Here is a 17,643-nt window from a genome sequence, read left to right on the forward strand (position 1 = left end):
ATTTGACCTTTCTTTTTTTCATGAACGTACTCAGATCCGCAAAAGATGTAATTTACTCCTGAAAATGTTTAAATTTCATGCCGATTTAACAAATGCTCAACGACAAAGATTTTCAAAATAACAGCTTGAGGAGAAAGTTGGTGCTGCATTTTGATTAGACCCTTTAATGGGGTGTTCAAAACCGTGGACATGGCGATGCGCTTAGCAGTTTTTGGTAAAAAAAAGAAATAAACTTTTACGCAAGGTTAAACAAAAAAAAAATCAGCCATTTTTTTTTTTTGCCAGAGGGGAACTAAGAACATCACCCACTCAGAAATTTGTTGCAAACGCGACATGCGTTTATGATGTGTTTCATTAACAATGGCACCAAATCCTAAATGGCCACTTTGTTTAATGCATCGTCACTTGGTTCAACGTAAATGAGATTCGTAGGCAGCTGCTGCTGAGAGCGATAGCTCATTGCTGTTAAGAGTGACAAAGCCAAAAGATGTGCACGACACAGCGCAGTAGAGCAGGAAGTTCGACTCTGGAGTCGTACGTAATCACTGGAATACGTCATCAGCGGAGGTGCTTTCTGCACCCCCCTTTGGCGCCTCTTATGCGCTGTTTCTCATTATAAAAAGTAAAAAAGCGATGTATTTCCTCGCTCTGCTTGGAAATACAAAGTAAATGTTTCTTCGTTAAAATAACTGACATCGGTTGTTCTCAACTTCGAAATTCCCACTGGCCCTAACCTCACAGCCACATAAAAACAAAGGATAATGAGTGAGTTTTTGTTATTTATTACTTCTTTGCAAGACTTTTTACAGTAAAATTTGTCCGCATCGGCTGAGGGTGTGTTCCTGAAAATATTTTTTCACACTAGGTATTTTTTTAAATTTCTGAATATCTTCGCTGAAACCAACTACTATGCTCACAACGTGCTGCATAGGCTAACATATTACGATGCCATTAAAGGGGCCATCCTTTACTAGCATCGCAATATGTTGGCCCATGCTGTAAATGAGTTGATCAGCCTCTACCGGTAAGCGCGAACACCCATTTTTCTCAGACTCTAAAAAAGCGGCAGCCACCTAACAGTAACTTTCTCGTCTCTGCTGCATAAGACAAGCAAACTCTTAAGAGTAGCATGCCTAATCTGAACCTGGTTCAATGTGTCGAGGTGCATCAGGAGATGCAAACAGCACGCACGTCTTGCTGCCTATGTGGTCTTGTTTTAGACCACTGAGTGGAATGCGCATCCTAATAATGAAGCACAGAACACAGATTGTGTTCTTTTCACATCAAGCACTTTCGCTGCGGGGGCCAAAAAGGTCAAAGCTCACTTATTGCTCCCTGTATATTTGCACTGTTAGTGGTCTTGCATTGTCTCATTCATAGGAAGCACGCAACGAAGTATAATATACAGGAAAGCTTGAAAAAAAAAACGATCACAACTAAAGAGTTGTGATCGTTTTTTTTTGTGGTTTGGCCGAAATTTTTCATAGTGAAAAGTCACTATGAAAAATTTCGGCCAAACCACAAGCTACGGAACTGAGTCGTATTTAGTATGTGTTGTAGAAATTCACACCGCGCGCTTGATTCACGCAACCTGGTTTTGGACTCAAGCACACGGCAATGACTGGCAAGCCAAGTGATTAGAACCGACAGAATGGAATCTATCCGCTTTACTCATTCAAATTCATTCTTCTCGAAATCATTATAAGGCGTGCTTCTTTATTTTAACAAGAGGCGCTCATTTTACAGATCCTGGTGAAGTTGCTGCGCTTACATCGAAGACTTTCAGAAATTCTTCCATTCTCCTAACGTGGGCGCCACCTATAAACACTCCCAGCGGCTATGTCGTGTCCTGGCAATGTGATGAAGATGAAGTGCTTGCCAAGTGCACAACGGATAACGAAGTGGAAATTGCAGGTAACGGAAAGCACTCCCACCTCACCGGCGCAAGCCGCTGCCGCTTTTTGTTTTGCAATAACGTTCACAAATGTGTTGATGCAATCAAGTCGTAGTGGAAACGTAAAAAAAAGAAAAACAAAATATGTTTAAACTATCTTTGACAGACGCTTTATGCACGCATATTTTGTTGCTGACATTGGCCGTCCGCCACGGCGGAGCGCCCAAAATTACCGCTTGCGCCCTACATTCTATCCGAGTAGTTCCCTGTAGTATTACTATAGTGTACTAGTAGACAGATAGGGAGGAGGAAGGAAGGCAATGATGTTAACCGGAGAGCCCTCCGGTTGGCTACCCTGCACTGAGAAAAGGGGTGAGGTGATTAAAGAGAGGACAAGAAAGGGGACGCGGAGCACAGTCACAATTTGTCACTGAATTGAGCCGGTGGCCGTCCGGTAACAAAACAGTGCCTTGTATCCATTTAAGGCAGTCGACTATTGTGGCCACGGACTAATGATCGTATCCACCATTAAAGGGCGAATACATAGGCTGTCAAGCGCACAACGCAATACTTATGTCTTTCACTCACAAATGCAGGGCATTTACACAGAAGATAATCAACGATCTCTTCACAGCCACAATTTTCACAGGTAGGACTGCCGGCCATTCTAACCCAGAAAGAGTATTTGTTTGGGAAAGCAACATTGAGCCATCAACGGTAACGTTGCTTCTCAACGCACTATTTAATGGGGAAGGCAAAAGCGCACTCCAGGGTCCAATGCCTCGAGACGGTGGTTGCAAAACTCCGCGGTGCTCCACGCTGAAAGGGTGGTATCAAGGGCCATGAGCGAAGCGCACACGCTTGGTTAACCCTCGATATAGATATTCTGACTGGAACTCCATCGTTGTGGGTAGAACGGGCAGCCTCGCCCGCATGGCGGTTCCATGGCAGCCACTGAAAAATAATATCGTGATCTTTCCATATCGCGCTGTGGTACAGCTGGTGGATCACTCTAACGAGTTGTTCATGTGACCCGCGGCGTAGTGCAGCTTGCAGGACTTCATTATTAATAATATTAATAATAATAATAATATCAATAATAATAATAATAACAGCAATAATAATAATAAGTTCAAGGGGAAAGGAAAAGCACAGTATCTGTCACACTTGTTCTGTGAGTACCTGAGTCGCACCAGCCCTGAAGGGCTTTTTTAGAATTTGTGAACACGGTCCAGTCATGTGGATGTTCTTGGCAGATGAATTCAACTGCAGTGCGTAGTGCGCTAGTTCAGCACCAGTACAAGAAATTAACTATGACGTCTTAACCTATATCAAAATGGACTTGGCCAGTGTTACCACAAGGCCCCACGAAACCGGTTGGTCTAACTGAACCATCTGTGTAGACATGTATGCGATGTTGATGTTAAGAATGCAGAAAATCCAACGTCATTTCTTTAAGAGCAAACGATGACATACCAGCTTTCATCGTAATTTCTGGAGTATAAATTTTTACCTGAGGCTGATGCAGACTCTATGTTAGAGAGCATGGCCAGGGATGCACTGCGAAGATATATAGGTGCGATGAGCTTTTAGAACTTCAGAGAATGCAGTGCTTGGCCTCATTACTGGACGAGTTGCTACATGATGACTGGGAATCCCTGTTAGGTTCCGAATATGTGTTCTCATTGTGACAAAGCAATGTGTATAGTAACAGGATCTTACCGGGAGACGAAAGAAGTCGCTGCTGTCGAGACACATTTAGGGAGTCCATGGTAGATACGTAGAGCTGAGCTCTGCCGATACAGTTGAAGGGCTGTGCGCACTGGTGCGCCCCAGGACTTTCCCCCGAGAAGGGAGAGAACTTGTAGCATTGGACTCCACGACAAATACTGGGATGCCGCCTCCGGGCAGAGAGTGGGACTTTTCTAGAACGAAAGCTTATAGAAGGCGCTGCGTGTTCTCAAAGGCGTGTAATTTCAAACCCCGACTGGCATTCTGCCCTTAAGCACAAAAATTGCGGAAATAGAGCCGCGACACCATTATTGCTTCGAAAAAACATTTTGGTACTTCATGCATGTTACAGCACCCCCCCCCCCCCCCCACACACACACACACACTTAATGCTATATGTACTTCATTAGTATGGTATTTATTCGTCCTGTCTGCCTGGTGGTCAGCGCATGCTTTTCCAAGTATATCTGGCCTTCGTTTATCGACCCCTTGATATATTGATATTCCAAAAGTTGATATTTCCCACCCTTGTAATGCAAGCGCTTTATCAATGGAATTGGATATTGTTAAATGCAAATAAACCTGACCTCGTTGCACTGAATTGAGCTCTCCTTCGTCTATGTAGGTCTATACACTATTGACTGCACTAATGCTTAATAATCTTCCGCGCTATTTGCCAGTAGATAAATAACTTTCGCGTACAATGAGATTGAGAATTCGTCGTTCTATGACCACTTTGCCTAGTTTATACGGGAGGTTAAAGCAAGATTGCTTTCTTGCATCCTCATTTCTGTATTCTTCAAGAAGAACAACGCTGACTGCGGACAGCCCTGCCTTAGTCCTTAGGTAAGTCAACACGAGACAAATGTTTCGACCCCTCCCATGCAATATCAATTTTAATATCTAGGTGTATTTTCTTCAGTAATTTAATTTTCTCTTGACTAATGCATTCAGAGTTGAGTATATTTCAGAGACGTTTCCTATATTTACGCCTTAGTACGTACCGCTTATGCCCAGAAAGGCTTTAGACAGGAGTCTGTTTTCCGCTTTGGCTGATATATACATTGTTGGCTGAGCACGAAAATGCTATCATCCAAGAACCTACCATTTGTTAACACGTTTTGCAGTTATCCTAGTAGATTAGTATTTTCTATCAATGCCTGAATTTTTAATTCTGTATGCATGTGCTCTTATCTTCAATTTGAAGAATATAATGTTTTTCTTATATCCGTTTCCAATATATTTATTGGGTTTTGTCGACAACTGTTCAAATTTAATTTATTTTTATGACTTCTTACAATAGTTTTAAAATGGTTCGTTGCTTCGTGGACCTAGTCCAATTATTGGCTTAAATGGAATTCCGTCCATCCTTGCGGTAAACATATAAAAATATTCGTCTCCGCCTTCTTCTAGTTGTGATTGTTAAGTTCAAAGCTCCTTTCCGTTATGTTTTCCAATACCACTTCGGAGGTGACTACTCTATCATCGCACCTAAATAAATCGGCTGTAAGTGATATTCATTTTATACCTCCTTCTACCCCTCTAGACATTCTCCTTCATTGTCTAGAACACGTCCCCTTTCTCTTATTATTTTCATAAGAGAGCCTATATACCAGTTTTGTTGAGTCAAGCTTCATCATCATCATCATCATCAGCCTGATTATACCCACTGCAGGGCGATTAAGGCCTCTCCCATATTTCTCCACTTAACCCGGTTCTGTGCTAGCTGCATCCACTTGACCCCTGCGAACTTCTTAATCTCATCCGCCCACCTAACTTTCTGCCGCCCCTGCTACGCTTTTCTTCCCTTGGAATCCAGTTTGTTACCCTCAGCGACCATCGGATATCCTCTCTTCGCACTACATGTCCTGCCCATGTCCATTTCTTCTTCTTAATTTCTACTAGAATGTCGGTAACTTGAGTTATTTCTCTGACCCACTCTGCACGCTTTCTATCTCGCAATGTTACCCCTATCATTTTTTGTTCCATAGCCCTCTGGATTGTCCTCAACTTAAGTAGAACTCTCTTGGTTAGCCTCCACGTTTCAGCCCCATAGGTGAGTACAGGCAAGATGCAACTGTTGTATACTTTCCTCTTGAGCGATACCGGTAAGCTGCTAGTCATAATTTGCGAGTGCTTGCCAAATGCGCTCCATCCCAATCGTATTCTTCTTGTTATTTCCTTTTCGTGGTCCGGATCTGCGGTTACTACCTGTCCTAAGTAGACATATTCGCCTACTACTTCCAGTATTTCGCTACCTAATGTAAACTGCTGTTCCTTCCCGAGGCTGTTGAACATTACCTTAGTCTTCTGCATATTGATTTTCAAGCCTACCTTTCTACTTTTCCTGTCTAGGTCATCAATCATTATTTGCAGTTCATCCCCCGAGTTGCTTAGCAAGGCAATGTCATCAGCAAATCGCAGATTACTGAGGTATTCTCCATCTACCCTTATCCCTAGCTGCTCCCATTCCAAGTCTCTGAATACTTCCTCTAAACAAGTTGTGAATAGTACTGGGGAGATTGTGTCTCCTTGCCTAACACCTTTCTTTATGAGAATTTTGTTACTTTCTTTATGCAGAACTATGGTTGCTGTGCAGCCACTATATATATCTTCCAGCACTTTCACGTACGGCTCGTCTACCCCTGATTTCGCAATGCCTGCATCACCGCCGAGGTTTCAACTGAGTCAAATGCTTTTTCGCAATCAATAAATGCTATGTATAAGGGCTGGCTATATTCCGAGCATTTTTCTTTCACCTGATTGATGGTATGAATATGATCGATAGTAGAGTACCGTTTCCGAAACCCTGCTTGATCCTTTGCTTGATTGCAGTCTAAGGTTGTCCTGATTCTATTAGCGATTACATTAGTAAATACCTTATACGTAACAGACAGTAAGCTGATTGGTCTGTAATTTTTAAGGTCCTTAGAGTCCCCTTTCTTGTGAATGAGGATAATGTTTGCATTCTTCCATGGTTCCAGTACCGTCGATGAGACCAGGCATTGCGTATACAGGGTGGCCAGTTTTTCTAGCACGATATCCCCACCGTCCTTCAGCAAATCTGTTGTTATCTGATCCTCTCCAGCTGATTTCCCCCTTTTCATAGTTTCTAGTGCTTTCGTGACCTCGTCCTTCGTCACTGGTGGAACGTCTGACTGTTTTTCCCTACCGCCAATCTCATTACGGTTCTGACTGCTTTGGCTACTGTAGAGATCTGTATAGAACTCCTCAGCTACTTTGACTATCTTTTCCATATTAGTAATGACGTTGCCCGCCTTGTCCCTTATCGCATACATCTGGTTTTTGCCTATACCCAATTTCTTCTTTACCGCTTTAAGGCTTCCCCCGTTCTTTACAGCATGCTCAATTTTCTCCATGTTATACTTCCTTATATCGGCCACCTTGCGCTTATTGATTAGCTTTGATATCTCGGCCAATTCGATCCGGTCTGTTGGATTGGAAGCTTTCATACTCTGGCGTTTCTTAATCAAATCTTTCGTCTCCTTAGACAGCTTGCCGGTATCCTCTCTAACTATCCTACCTCCTACTTCTATAGCGCACTCAGTAATGATATCTCTGAAATTATTGTCCATTGCTTCTAGGGTAATGTCACCATCCTCAGTTAGAGCTGAATATCTGTTCTGTAGCGAGATCCTGAACTCTCCTGCCCTCCCCCTCACCGCTAATTCGTTGATGGGTTTCTTTCTTACTAATCTGTTGCGTTCCTTCTTCAGATTTAGGCTAATTTGGGACCTCACCATCCTGTGGTCACTGCATCGCACTTTCCCGATTACCTCTACATCTTGCATAATGGCGGGGGTTGAACACATTATGAAGTCGATTTCATTTTTAGTCTCTCCGTTAGGACTTTTCTATGTCCATTTTCGTGTTCTTCCGTTTGCTTCAATTTCTTCTTCAAGTTGTTCAATTTGAGTTAAGCTTATCAGTCATTAATCGATCGGTGTGTAATGTTATTTTACTCTTTGCTTCCAGATTTATTTGCCCATAGGGTTCTCACTTTCCGCATATTTTGTGTTCAGCAAGCTACTCCTACTTTGACTCTCTGTGTTCTCTGGAAACCAACAATTTACATTGGATAGCCTGTTTATTTCCTTATTCCATCGGCACGGAGGCTTTCTATTTCATTTGCAGCCATTTGACAGTTATACTTGAATTTGGTATAGATGGTCGGTCATTTAAAATTACTTTTCCATGGGTATTTCTCTATCGCTTCCTCAATGTCCGATGCTGATAGCGCTAGTTGCTTGTCGGTTAAATTTATGTTTGCTTATTGTGCTTTTCGAATTTATATTTTGGCCAGGTGTCCCATCTGTTGGCTGAAGCATTCACGGTCACTTTCAAAACTGTGCGGGCATTACGCGTCTATTTCATATATGCGAGCTCACTGTAGATTCTTTGTGACAGGCAGTAATCAATGGTCGTTTGCCTGTTCCGAATTTCCCACGTGATCTGTCCTTCGCATTTACAATTACACTAAATTAAATGTTTTCGTTCACCACCACAACTTGGTACTGGGAGCGCGACAAAACAGCACACAATTACGTCTTGCTTAACGGGTACCGCACCCCCGTTACAAGCATCAGTGGAAGCGGCATCGGCGCCGAATTTAGTGCCGCTGTGGATAAGCAATTTGAAGAATAAAAAGCAAAGTTAGAGATATACAGAAGGAACAAGAAATCTCATTAAAATTATACTAGTTTGTCTATATTCACATTTCGTTTGTCTATTTAGATTAACCATAGTTAAGCCGCTAACAGAGTTATATCTTTAGTTCTCATTACCATCGATGTATTATTTGTGGTCTATAGGGTCTATCTACTCCTACCCCAGTAGTTGGCCTCATCTCCAAACTATTTCATACCTTTACTGAGATAATAATGTTAGATTCCCCACAGTACACAACGTCCTTTATAGCTAAGAAACATGGCTTTTTTAGATAGAAGTGTGCATATTATGTTAGCTGTTTCATATAATATGCTTTACCGTTTTCATTTGGTTTAAATCGCGCATCATTTGAGTTACTTAAGAAATTTATATTTGCCATTCAGATGTTTAATTTTTATTGTACTGTTTCTTTTTATACACTTCTAACTTGATCAATGGACTTCTCTTGTAATTGCTATTCATCATTTCCAAAGTGTGGATAAACTGTCGTAAAGCAACTTTTACTCCACGCCCCTCCATCGTACACATGTTGATAGTAAATAAAAGTTATTATTTTTTAACTAGATATTTGGTTTTCTGCCTGCATTCGGTCATTGTCCATACATAACGCACCCTTGTTCATATTATTCTGTCCACTGTTGTTCCTGACATACATAGGTGTTCTTTGCAAGTCGGTGTTACTCTGCGCTAATTTGTTTCTTGATGTATCAGCCTACCAGCAGCAATATTTCTGTTCTCTTGCACCCTTCCTAAACATAACCATCGGTATCCGGTGGTTCTTCTACGTCCCTAACGTGCATCTCGCATGAAGCATATACTCCTATTTCACCACCTTTACACTGCTGTTGTTTATCTAGCCATTTTGCTCTCTTTCTGTATCCTTGTGATGTATGCATGTTGATACTATCCATACATTTCTATTTCTTAGTTTTCTTCCTACTGGTTGGACTGGGTATCCTTTGTGAGATTTTCTTTCTCACTGTCAACGCCTAGGCTTGGAGATCTCGCAACCCCCCATAAAGCCGCATCACAGCCTTCCAAATGCCGGCCAATGTCTCCTTCTTCCCTTTCTCTCAAATGAATGCCAACTCGTTCGAATCCTTTGCCAAGGGCTGTTCTACGCACTTCCCTGTTTTTGTGGCACCTCGAAGTCTCTGTGCCGGCTTATATTTCTAAACTCTTGATCAACCTTTGCCCCATTCCTTTCAATCTCTGCGTTCATTCCTAGCACTTCCGGTACAGTGCACAATACTTTCTGCGCCCTTAGTGTCACTGTCCGCAATCCTCAACTTCTTGCGCTAACCGCTCCCACTTCTTTCGCAGCGTCACCATTGAAAATAACATCACTCAGTCCTGCCGCTAGCATTATCACGCTACGCTCTCCAGCATTATCCTACAGTTCACCTATCGTTTCCCAGCACATCTTTTAATGCCTTCCCAGAAACACACCGATCACAGCCCGGCTATCTTTCTTTATTGTTTTCATTATAGCTTAGTTATAGTTAACATGGAAAATTATATGGAACTTTCTCAGACTTGGAGCACGATATGTGTACACTTCTTTCCATATGTACCGGGTCTCGCTATAACAAGGTCACTCCTTTTAAAGAAACATTACGTCCGACACGGGCGCATATCGAAGCAAATCGATACAAGCACAGACGGACACGGAGGGGGTACTTCGCATGACCAGCCACTAAGCTTTACTGCATTGACGCGTTGGATAGAATTACGCTTTAAAAGCAGTGACAGTGTTATAGCTAAACGTGTACGAGGCTATACTTCCGACATTTATCTACCATCATAGTTTCGGACTAATTTTTCGCCCTTTCACTCCCTCCCTCCTTGACACACTCCCCGGGATCCACCTTGTAAATGTGTGTTTTTTTTCCTGATTTCGTTGTCGCGGGCGTATAGGTGCTTTTGTGGACGCGATGCCACCACCTATTCTCTGCCGTTCACCTTTCTGGTGCACTTTGTCATTGTGGATGGTGGGGGTCGTTACTTTTTTTTTCCATTTCAGCAATTTTTGTTTTAATTTGTCACTTCCGTTTTTCTAGACGTAGTTGCTGTTCTGAGGCATTTTGCACGTTACACCAATGAGGGGTTTTCTTCATCCACTCTCTCTAGACGTTCTGTAGCCGGCATCATCTTGTCATGTAATCTCTTTGCTCTGTCTTTTCTATCGACTCACCACGTGTCATTTAAGATCCCCAACATCTGATATTCCCTGCATTTCACAAGCTTTTTCTTAGCCACCGCGGCACTTAAAACGTTAATTTAGTAGCCAATAATTTATACGTGAATATCCGCGTAAATTTCTTATGACCGGCTCTACTTACCGAGACGCTAGGATAACAAATTAAATTTTGCTTCTTAGATTATCGTCAACCTATTGTCAACTGTTAAAGTATTCGATGAAAGAACTTATTATTATGACCCTGTCACGTCGCTCCTGCCGCCGCCAGTCCTCCGGCAGCGGCCGCGTTGCCAGGGTGCCTCGGTGCGTGGCGCCGTTGCGCAACCTACGTTGCGTGGCGCCGCGGTGCCATCTGTCTGCGATTAAAAGAAGCTAGAGTTTTGAAGCCCGTCTGTTCACGCCTCCAAGCGAAGTGCCACCGCAGAAATATGTGTTTGCACTTTGTTCAAAGGAACGGAGTGCACCCAAGAAGAGGCTGTGCGTTTGAATTCTATCGAATATGTAGCCTCTCTCTCCAACATGCTCTCATGTGCTCTTGCGCTCATTCGTAGTATCCGTACACCTCGGCTTTCCACAAGTGAATTGTGTTACGCTTATTCTATAATTGAACACTTTCCCGCACTTGCTAGTTTTTCCCTCTTTTATTTATCTCGTCATAGTTTGTACGCCAACAGGGCGCGTTTGTTATTCAGAGCACAAATGTTCGCGGCGAGGTATATTTAGTGAGAATGTGGAGGTCATGTACACGTTCACTGGGGATCAGTTTGTTCCTTTATGAGATTTTTTTCGTAATATGCACTCCATGAGATAGAACGAAATGTCCTGGTGCCTGTATACAGTAAATACCTGTCCATAGCGTCCATCCCATGCAAGATGCACAGTGCTCAGTTCACGTAAAAGCATTTTTTTTCGGTTATATTTTCCTCGTTCGTTAAACTCTCCGCAGAGGCAAGGTGTCGAGGCTACGTACGTCACCTTTTTTTATAGCGGTCGCGCAGGGTGCACTTGAAATGCCACCGTAATTTCGGGTTGAGTGCTCTCGCCCATGTAGCTTAATAGAGCTGTGTGCCTCTACTGGCGTGCAAGTCTTGTCTGGAAAACGCAGCAGGCGCTGTTCCGCTTCTTTAGCAGAGGAGTGCGCCCCTATTGTGTTCACAAGAGGAAAGCAAACTGTACATATCCGAATGCTTGTTAGTGTCGAAATCTCACTATTCCGATTTATTTCCCCATTCTTGATTAAAGAAGTGCTCTTGAAGTGGCGCTGCTCAAAATTGATCATGATCAGTATTTCTCGGGCAGTTGGGAAAAACAATATTCGTCATATACCGGGTGTCCCAGCTAATTTGAACCAAGGGTTGTAAAATAATATATATGGGGTAGGTCAGTGAAACCAGTTGCATACAACTGCCAGCCTCCTTGTGCACCACAGACAATTTTTTGTTTTGCAATTACTTAATTAGCTAATTACGGTAATTTTTCTAACCTACTAAATATTCACCTTAGACCAAAAATGGGAATTGGAAGGTTGCAGAGCACCTTCAGAAAACCGCATTCCATTAATTGCGATAAAGAAAGTCTCACGTGTATCTTTTTTCCAGGCTCAAAAGAAAGCCCGTGAAATACAAATAATACCATATGACTAGCGGATTTGAGCTGCACGGTTGTGGTGCTCTCAGTCGTGGTTTGAGCGAACGAAATCAGCTGCGGACGCGACCCGATGGTCCCGTTGCAGCGGCAGGCTGAACTGTTGGCGACGGTAGGAGCGAGCTCGCGTCGTCACTGAGATCTTGGCAAGGCCTGCGCACCCCGGCAGCCCACGTCACGACAGGTGGAGGGCGATAAAGTACCGGCAAGCGAAGTTGCGAGTGCGAGTCTGAGACGAGTTACATGATGTCATCTCGCCCCTTTAACCAAGCCTGTACGCGCAGATTCAGTGGCTGATACCTTATCGCTCATCCGCTTGTTGTGGCGTTCGCTGATGGAAGAGAAGGCGATGCAAAGGCCTTGTTAGAGTCCCGGTGGTGTCTACTCGCCGCGCTCGCTGCTACTTGCCCCGTCACGTGGGCCGGCTGTCTGACGCGGGCGAAGAAGCCATCGCTGCCATATCGGCCTGCCGCTTTAAGGATGCCGAGGAGACACGATCGCAGCTGACTTTGTTAACTCAAAACACGACTGAGAGCACCACAACCATGGCGCGCGATTGGGCTAGTCACGAGGTTTTATTTGGATTTCGCGGGCTTTCTTCTGAGCCCGGGAAAACAGATATACGTGATGCTTTCGTTATGACAATTACTGGAAAGGCAGTTTCTGAAGACGCTCTCCAACTTTCTCATTCAAATTTGTGACCAAAGTCGATATTTAATAAATTAGTAAAATATACATAATTAGAAAATTAAGTAATTAAGCAAACAATTGCCTACAGTGCGCAAGGAGGCTGGCAGTTATATGCTACTGTATGAGTGACCTACTTCAAATATATTATTTGAGGTCGGCCAGTTCAAGTTAGCTGGGACACCCGGTTGTCGTGACGCTGGGGTTAAGTCGACCCGGCCTTCACTTGGTAGCGTGCAGAGACTCCGGGTTCATGAAGGATTGAATCTTCGAAGTTGGTAAAATATATACAAGCAGGTTTATTGGCACTTTGAGAAAACTTATTTACATGATTATTTACATGAAAAAGAAGGGTACATCAGCAAAATGGCAAGCGTTAAGAGTTCATAGCGAGAAGCGACTGGATGAGCCGTTTACCCAGGGCTCAGAGCCTCTTTTCGTGCTCTGCAATGTCCTTAAAACCCCCTATGTCCAGCCCCCCTCTGAAGATGCTGACCAACCAGTTCCAGGGCACGCCCCTCAGATATCGGCATCCAATCGAACACATCATTGCACTGATGGTCTGAGGCACTGACTGGTCCGGCATTGTTTCGTAGGGCGTGATCACTTGTTGGCGGGAAAAGCTTGGGAACGGCGAGGAGAGGAGGTACATTTCTATTCTTCAGCAAAGAAACGATAGGCTGGTTCCTGCAAGTGGATTTCCTTCTCAGAAACCCAAGAGCACGTGCGCGCCACATACTGATCCCAGCATTGTCCCTTTTCGACAATTGCAAATCTTTCCTGCATTCCCGGGAAATCATTTAATGGCCGTATGCGTCATGCTCCTTTCTTGTCCTGCACGTCAGCGGACGTGTCACTCTGTCGTCTCCTTTGGACAGTAGGCATTCCTCACTGGACGATAGGGCTTCTCGACGGGAAGGGTGAACAATTGAACCAAAGCACTTCCGGCTATTTCCCGCTGGGGGACATTGCTTTGTGTTTTTCTAGACGTTCTCTTGACAGGGTCAATTTGGCATTTGCAGGGTGTCCACAAAGCAAAACAGGCTTACACAAAAGGATCCCTGGAAACAGGCTCACTTAGCGCCCTTGTACCAACAGCACATATCCACAGCACTTATCCATGCCCACAGGCGAACAATAGAGCGCGCAAGTGCGAATGATGCACGGTCGTAACAGCCTCCTCCCCCGCCAGAAGAGTCACGGAGGGCAGCAGTCGCAGCTGCTGCATGCAGAGACGACTTAATGGCCTGCACATGAACGCTTGAAGCTCGCTGTTGCTTGTTGTATCGGCTGTCACAGTCGATAGAACATGACAACACGGTTGCAGGGAAAAGGAGCCTTCGTGCTTTATTGCGCGCTGGTTTTATAGCCACCACTGGAAAGAAGGGCGACCTCCTCTCCCCCAGAAGCCGACTGTGTGCGCATGTCCCGTGGCTTCCGGGACGATGACTTAGCTACCGATACACTTGTTGCGTTGTCTTGATTGTCGTAGGCCAAATTGCTTGAGCTGTCTGAAACTCAACCACATGTCCAAGCAAGCACTCGGCTCCCGTCTGAAGAGACCAGGTTAAAAGAAAACTGCCATTGTTGTTCGAGAAAAGCCCACTCTCAAGACGTTCAGGACCCACGTATGCCTCGAAAACCAAACGTGCTGCCCTACACAGTCACATATATTCAAGCGCACGAAAAAAAAAAAGAACCTGAGTATCAATTTGGACACATGGCGAGGAACACCTCGGACCGCTTAGAAACAGCGTCTAAGCGCGTCCGCATTCCCATTTAACTTCCCCTTTTTGTATCTTATTTCAAAATTGTACTGCTGTAAAATCAAGCTCCACCTAAGAAGGCGACTGTTCTTCGATGTCGCAGTTTGCAGCCAGGCCAGGGGACAATGGTCAGTCTCTACGGTGAATTTGGCCCCTCCAAGATAGCACTGCAATTTTTGAATCGCCCATACAATGCAAGCGCACTCTTTCTGTGACGCGCAATAAGCCCTCTCTCTAGAACTCAGTTTTCTGCTCAGGTAGAGCACGGGGTGCTCATTACCGTAGTCATCTCTCTGGCAGAGAACAGCACCTAGCCCTCGATCACTGGCATCACACTGGACCGTGAATTCTCGGTCATAGTCTGGAGCTCGCAATACAGGACGGCTAATCAGCACAGCCTTCAGGTTTACGAAGGAGGCTTCCTTTTGTTCGTCCCAGACTACATTTGTCGGTTCTGTCTTGCGGAGAGCGTCGGTCAGAGGGCTGGCCAAAGCTGAATAGTTAGGGATGTAGAGATTGTAGTATCCAGTCAGACCCAGGAATGCTCGAATTTCCGTCTTCGTGATCGGCTGCGGCTAGTCTGCTACCGCAGAAATCTTAATCTCGCTGGGTTTCCTGAAACTTTGACCTACATTGTGACCCAAGTAGTCCACGGTCGCCCTTTCCAGGCAACATTTCTCGGCCTTTACGGTTAGTCCAGCTTAACGCAAAAGGCTCAGTACAGCTCTTAGATGTACCATATGGTCCGCCCATGAGTCGGAAAAAACCGCAATCCGCAATGTCATCTAAATAAGGCACCGCGAATGTTTCACACCCCTTTAAAACCCTATCCATGAGTCGGGAAAAACAAAATGGAGCATTTTTGAGCCCGAAACTCATCATTGTTGGCTGGTAGCTGCCCGTCGGAGTGACGAAAGCCGCGTATCTGCTGGCGCGTTCAGTGAGCGGTACTTGCCAGTATCCTCGAGTAAGGTCCAGCGTAGTCACATATGCCGCTCTACTGACCTGTTCTACTCTCTCCTCAATATTCGGAATAGGATACACTTGATCCCTGGTGAGAGAATTTAGCTTTCGGTAGTCTACCACAGGCCTAGGGTCTTTACCTGGAGCTTCTACTAAGATCATAGGCGAAGCATAATCGCTTTCCGAGGGTTTTATTACTCCCAATTCCAGCATGCGAGTTACTTCCCTATCCAGAATTTCTCTTTGCCTTGGAGAAAATCGGTAGCACCTTGATCGCACTGGCACGTCTGAAGTCAGCTCAATATCGTGCTCAGCCAAATCAGTCCTGCCTGGCCTGTCCACGAAGCAGGCCTCAAACTCTGTTATTAGCTCGCCTAGATCGGACAGCTGAGATTTCTTTAGTTCTCCTATCTGCTCCGTCTTTTTGAGAAGCTCCTGCATCTTGGGAGCATTGGCTTGCTCCATAGCTAAGTCCTCTCGGGTTCCATTTAGAAGTCTCGTGAGATTACTAGACACTGGCGGCAAGAGGTTACTCTCAAGAACGTCCTCCTTCCGCGTCTCATCAAGCTCACTTTCAAGTTGACTTGTCTGAGATGCCTCGCTCTCAAAGTTTTCTGACCCGCTATCTTCCGCATCGACCACTGTTTTAACTGCCGTTTCCTCCGCTGTGGATTTTTCTGGAATGAGCAGTGTAACTAGTTCTCGCGCCTTTGAACGTGTTAAGGCTTGCACAACTCTGTCTCCGAAAAGGATGCCCCTCTTTCGCAGTAGCATGTCCGATTTGTTGGAGAACAAATACGGATAGCACTTAGGAAGCTTTCCTGAAACGGCAGCCTCGGTTGTTAACTTGCCGAAAGGGCCCTCGATGACCACGTTCGCGATTGGCAAGCACACACTCTGTTCCTCCACTACCTGGCGGATCCACGCACACTGTCCTGTATAGTTGGAAGGCGGCACATACGCCGGATGGACAACATCCATCGTTGCGGCCGAAACGCGCAGTACCTTGCAAGGCTTCCCGTTGACTACTAGGTCATGCAGGTAGGGTTCCAAAAGCTGCATATTTTCATCGCAGTCACTGACATACGAGAAAGCAATCTTTTCTTTCCGGCAGTTGACGGCAATGTGACCCTGCTCATTACACCTAAAGCATGTGAGCGGCTTCCTAGCCTCAAACTTATTCTTTGTGTTCTGCGCGTTGGTCACTTCCTCACTTTTCTCACTGCCGTCCTTTCTAGGGTGTTTGCCTGAAGAAGCCTTCCTTTCTTCGTTTGCAAATCTAGCAAAGTGCCTTTTCTGACGGTTATTCACACTCAACTTGGGATTGCGGGGCCTATCCACTGCTGGGTTGCTGAATTGTCGGCGCGAAGCATACTCCTCAATGAGTTCGGCAGCTTCAGTTGCCGACTTAATGTCGCTTCGGTCATGTAACCAATTTCTTTCTTTTTCTGGGAGGCAGTTATAAAACTGCTCCAAAAGAATTCGCTCGACTACAGCGTCCCTATCACTGTAGGAATCAGTGCTCTTTAGCCACTCGCCCAAATTGACTTTCAAAATTGTACAGGAATTCAGGGTAACTCTCGTCCCTGGACTTAGTAGCGTTCCGAAAACGTTGTCTGAACGCCTCGGCGCTAAGCCTATACTTTCTCAGAAGGCAAGCTTTGACCTTCTCGTAGTTGTCCGCGTCCTCCTTGCTTAGCCGCGCGACAACCTCCGCTGCCTCGCAGGGCAGAACCGTCAATAATCTTTGAGACCAAGTGTCTCGCTGGAAGGACAGTTTTTCGCAGGTTCGCTCAAAGTTAGCCAGATACAGACCGATATCCCCTGATATCACATATGGCTGCATGTACTTTGACATCTTGAAATCTGCCTCCTTGTTGAGAAGAGGTACCGCTAGCTGGGGACAATTGCCCGACCTCTTGCTCAACTCTAGTTCTAATTTCCGGAGCTCAATTTCTAGCTCCAGCCTTTTTGCTTCTCTTTCAATTTCACGCCTCTTTTCCTCTTTTTCCCGCTCTTTCTGCTGTCTGAGCTGCTACTCCTTTTTTTGTCCGATGAGGTTCCATGCT

General features: G+C 44.9%; 1 protein-coding gene across 2 annotated transcripts in view; it reads left to right on the plus strand.

Annotated features, from left to right (window-relative positions):
- Positions 1-17,643, plus strand: part of LOC146184021 (uncharacterized) — a 121,171-nt gene that overhangs the window by 98,071 nt on the left and 5,457 nt on the right. Inside the window, exon 11 of one of the 2 annotated variants that reach the window (XM_084609266.1) lies at positions 1,747-1,914. The exons of the other annotated variant lie outside the window; for it this stretch is intronic. Within the exon in view, the coding sequence (XP_084465392.1) occupies positions 1,747-1,914 (168 nt within the window). The remainder of the gene's footprint in view (positions 1-1,746; positions 1,915-17,643) is intronic. 2 annotated transcript variants of the gene reach the window in all.

Source organism: Amblyomma maculatum, chromosome 7 (assembly GCF_055883805.1).
Source record: "Amblyomma maculatum isolate TAMU_Amacu chromosome 7, ASM5588380v1, whole genome shotgun sequence".
Lineage (NCBI taxonomy): Eukaryota > Metazoa > Arthropoda > Arachnida > Ixodida > Ixodidae > Amblyomma > Amblyomma maculatum.